This window comes from Podospora anserina, chromosome 2 (genome assembly GCF_000226545.1).
Source record: "Podospora anserina S mat+ genomic DNA chromosome 2, supercontig 2".
NCBI classification, from domain to species: domain Eukaryota; kingdom Fungi; phylum Ascomycota; class Sordariomycetes; order Sordariales; family Podosporaceae; genus Podospora; species Podospora anserina.
In genome coordinates this window covers 1108720-1113529 of record NW_001914858.1, presented here as the reverse complement: position 1 = coordinate 1113529, position 4810 = coordinate 1108720, and the positions used below count along the sequence as shown (strand labels likewise).

Here is a 4810-nt window from a genome sequence, read left to right as displayed (position 1 = left end):
CTGGGCGGCGCCAGTGTGCTGGAAGATGCCCCTCCTCTCAATTGGAAAGCCCAAGTCGACCTGGTGGTCACTTCGAATACTGTGTTTTTAAACAACCAAACAAGATCATTGCAGTCCGGCGTCGTCAATCATTGTATTGTGGAATCTGTCGCAAATGGAAGAATATCCCAACTCCTTTCCAAATCACAAGCACCAAGACGGGAAGCAGATTCAGTCCAGCAAGATCTCAACGGAGAGGGGAACAGCAGCAGTGCCCCAAAGGCGCAGGGGGTTGCCGTTCACCACGTGGGGATATATGGTTGCTGCGGACGTGAGCTATTCTGGGCGACCGTTCCGAGCTGGGGAAAACGGTGGAATAGGCTGATGGAAAGAGGGTAGCCAACGGGATGGCTTCCCTAAGCGCCGCCAACCTGCCGAGCAGCTCGGTGTTTTGCAGATGTGACCTTTGACCTTGGTTCAAAGCATGCTGCTGGCTACTGCTGTTGTTCTGTTTGAAGGAAACGGTGTGACACAAAGAGGAGTCCGTTTATGTCTTGCCCAAGATGTCGAGTTGCGGGGAAGAATCACCCAAGCTGAAGGATTCGTTTTGCTTCTTGGTATCTCGCAATTGCCGGAGGAAGACGCCATGGACCCGGCCCTAATGTAGGAACGGTACATGAAACGTATGCAGCGTATCTGTCCATGTCCTACAGGCCACGACATCTTGTACCACATTGCGGGGATTCGAGTCCATCATGACCTGCCGTTCATCCAAAGAAAAAAACTCAAAAGACGCTGTGATGAATCCAAGTAGCTGCTGGTGATAGTGCAGGTGATGATGGAAGAAACATTCAGCGGGGTCTCGGCGTTCCCTCCCGACGTGCATTCTGCGATCAGGACAGCGGACGCTAAATTCGGCTACGCGCCGTGGTGGAATCTGGGCAGATCAAGTGGGGCTAGGTTTTCCGTTTCTTTCATGATTCGATACCCCATTGGTTGGTCGCAAATTGACGGACCGATGCCCGTCAAACGCCAGTGCTGTTGATGCGAGTGATTCGGTCCTTGGCAGCCCGAGACCACCGGCCTCGGCGGGGCCGCTCGGCTCGGAAGCCCTTGGTGGGTCCCGTCCCCCGGTGCCGACGCCGTCGCTTTCTCTCTCGTTTTCAGCTGAATGCATTTCGACAACCTCAAACAGCAACCATCTTGGCAATGGGTCTCTACCTGGCCAGCACTTTACAGCTTCAGGCATCGTGTCAATCCAGTCTGCAAGAAACAGGAGGGGAAGTGTCATTTTTATCCTGCTGCAGACAGCAACCTATAGCTGACCGGATATAGATAGCACTTTAATTGGGGTCTGTGTCATGCCACACAAAAGATCTGGTCAGACGGGAGCACGCGAATCTTGCACCAACCTCTGGCCCGCATCGAGACGAGACGTTCATGATCACCAACCCGGCCAAGCCGTCATCTTCAACAGACACTCTGGATGACAGAACACCCTCTCGACCCAGATCCTCGAACTGGTGGCTTTTGCCGCGTGTGGTGCAGTAAGGAGTCGCGGGAGCCACAAACTGTCTGCCCTACCAAAGACAGCCAGATAGCCGAGTGTGAGGCACAGCATCACCCAGCAATGCGCGGTGCTTCCAAAGTCAAAGCAAGGCCAGCCTTTCAGAGGGGCCAGGCTGATTGACTTCCGTCTCCTGTCTCCTGTCTCCTGTCTCCTGTCCCCTGTCTCCTGCTTGTCGCAGCCGGCAGTTGAAGACGAAACAGCTAGGGGATCCCGCCGAAGGATCTCAGCTCAGGCACACGAGGCAATCTCGACTTCATCCCACGCCGCCATGGCAACGAGCAAACACCTACCGATTTGGCGATAAATTCATCATCCCTCGCTCGACAGCTCATCTGCTGTTCTTTTTATATGTTTCGCAATCTCTCGACGTCCTGCTTCTCTCGTGTTCACCATGTCATGAACTAGTGTCAACTTCTCATTTGCGTTGCCATATAGGTGCGCTTCACAAAACACACCGATGGCATTAAACTCCGTAGGCAAGGTCCTCTCGGTGTTGATTCCATCATCAGAGTTGAAACTGCGTCGATCGCATATCGTCACCGTAAGGCTTTGTCATACTGTGTCAGGCACCGACTTAAACAGCTCGGCATCACCAAAACGTGCAGGCAAACTAAACCTGTGCGCCCCCCCTCGGCGTGGTTCCCAGTTACACAAGCACTAGATAGACAGTGTTGATTTCAGAACTGATCACCAAGACACCACAAAGCTAACACTGCCCACAACAACCAGGCGCAGTTTGCTCTTCACCCAGAACATCACGGGCACGACTTGGCAACACAACCCCGAAAACCTGGACGAACTGAGGCCAACACACACAAGCCCTTCCCGAACGGGCCGTCTACCGACTTTGGCGCAACCAACTGCAGTGTTTCCCGCGGCTACAGATTTCTTGCATTCCAAAGCACGCAAGAAAGGACAATAGGGACAGGGCTGCCACGAGATCTTGGGTGGTGTTGGCTCTGAATAAGCGCCGAGTGGCCCCCTTTCTGCATGCCAAAATAGGTGCTGCCGGCAAATCAAGGCGTCGAACCCCCCACTCTCCCCAGATATCTTGGGATCTCTAGAACACTCCAGAGTTCCGTTGATCTTTTTGTGGATTACCCTTTTGCCGGTACCGAGCGAGGATATTCTGAGAGAGGCATCATCGCCTGTTCTAAAATCTTCAGCCTCTGCGTCATACCTTCAGAAACCAAGTACAGAGTAACACCGGAGATGGCGTCAGGGGTCGTCTCTCCACATCTGCCCCATGAACTCACTCATCACCAACTCGGGCGGCGGCGAACCTCCGGATTTTCACGCTACATCTTCTGTGCCGCATGAAAATCTTCCAACTCTCTCAGGGTTAGATGTCAGAGTCTGCAGTCAACAGCATCATCTTTGTGGAGAGATTCGGACATCCAACATACGAGGCAGGATCTTTTGCGGCACAACCTCAATAGTCTTCTGATTTCCCCTCATCAAGCGATGGGCGGCTTCTAGAAGCGCGCTTAAGTAGGCGATTGACGCGTTATGGTGTTGTACAACCAGTTTGAAATATTGATTTTTGGAGGACATCTAGTCCGAAGCACGAGTCCAATAACTCTTGTCTGCCCACCTCCATCATTAAAGGTGCGCGCGCCAGGCGCTTAGAGTTTGCCGCAAACACATATCAGCAAAGACTGCTTCCACCGTGTTTTTACAGCAACTGACATCGGACACACCCAAAGCGTCTACGCCGCTGGATGTAGTCAGCTGTGGTACCACCCTGTTCCCTATTCCCACTTTGGCCCCGGTGTCATGGACCACCCGCAATGGCACTGCCTCTCTTTGCCCACTGCCATGCCGCGTACCTTATGCGGCAGCTTGGAGGGCAAAGGCAGAATTCCTGTCCCTCACAGTTGCAGGACCGAGTCTCCTTTGTAGAACACTCGGACAAGTATATGAGCTGCCGGTTGCCTGCTCTGCTTTTCTATATCTCCTGTTGTTCCCCCAGTTCTCCACCAACAGCCAAAGATGGACCGTGTTTCTTTTGTTCCGATCTCATGGAGCGTCTAAGATGCATGTGGCGTCTCGTCTAAGTCCTGAATCAACGTCCTGTTCTGACCTATCCCATACAACTCGTGTGGTCAGAGCTTTGCGACCGGCACCTACTACGACGACATTGGTTATTCCCCTGAGCGAGTGCTGCGAGTCTCGAACGCCGCCGGTCGACTTTGGACCTAGAACGACACTTTCTACTGTTACTGCCACTTCGGTCACCACGGGAGTCCGAGGTCCATCCAATACCAGCCCTCCCTCTCTCTCGCCACCGACTACTGTGGGGGCCCTGCCAGGGTTTGCCATTGCAGGCATTGTTGTGGGAATCCTCCTGGTTCTCGCCGGTGCTGCCTTTATATTCTTCCTCTGCCGTCGCAGGAAACAACGTCGGCGGGATTCAGGGACAGCAAGAGAGGCACCCATGTATCACTTTCAGGAATATCAGACCGTCCCGGTCAACCAACCGAGATCATCACCATCACACTCTCCTTCCAATTCCTCCGTGGCTACCGAAGCACTACTCGACTTGGGACTATACGAAAGCGACGACGCCAATGAATACACGTACGGGCCAGTAACACCTCCCCAACCCCAACACGTGGAGCACGAAATGGTACAAATTAGAAAGGCAACGCCCTCCCCTAGAGCCGTGGACCGCCGGAGTGTCGACACAGTCTTCGCCCTGTGGTTCTATGCCACCACGGAGCTTGACCGTCGACGATCAAAGGGTTCTTCCAATCTCGCCGAACTCCCTTCTGCTCCTTCTCCACCGGTACCAGCCTTGCCAGCATCACCACCGCCACCCGTCCCAGCTTCAAATCCAGATACAGCCAGTACCAAACGCTCCTCCAAAGCACGAAGAACATACCTCACCCCTGCTGGTACACCATGGGAACCTAGCAAGCCCCCCAAAGCACCCCTTCCCCCTCCGCCACCGGTCTCGGCTCCCTCAACCTCACCAGCCCCAAGGAAAACATCCAACCCCCGGTTCTCCCTCTTTCCAGCCCCACCAAAGCCACCCCCGAAGAACATCATGAGGAACATCAACTCAAGCCGGTCACCAATCCCCGCCCCATTGAAGATAACATCCCTGACAAACCACCCTCTACGAACACAAAGATCTGAACCTCAACCACAAGCACAACAAAAGCAACCAGAAACGAGACCCCGAGCCCCCTCAACAGGCATGAAATCCGCCCTCCTCCCCTCCAACAAACCCCTCCCTCTATCACCCCCCATCACCTC

General features: G+C 53.9%; 1 protein-coding gene across 1 annotated transcript in view; it reads left to right on the top strand.

The window, feature by feature from the left end:
• Positions 1–3584: 3584 nt before the first annotated feature.
• PODANS_2_2880 (uncharacterized protein) overlaps positions 3585–4810 on the top strand; it is a gene marked incomplete at both ends in the record, with an annotated part of 1380 nt that continues 154 nt past the window's right edge. Inside the window, one exon of the mRNA XM_001910996.1 lies at positions 3585–4808. Coding sequence (XP_001911031.1) covers positions 3585–4808 — 1224 coding nt within the window. The remainder of the gene's footprint in view (positions 4809–4810) is intronic.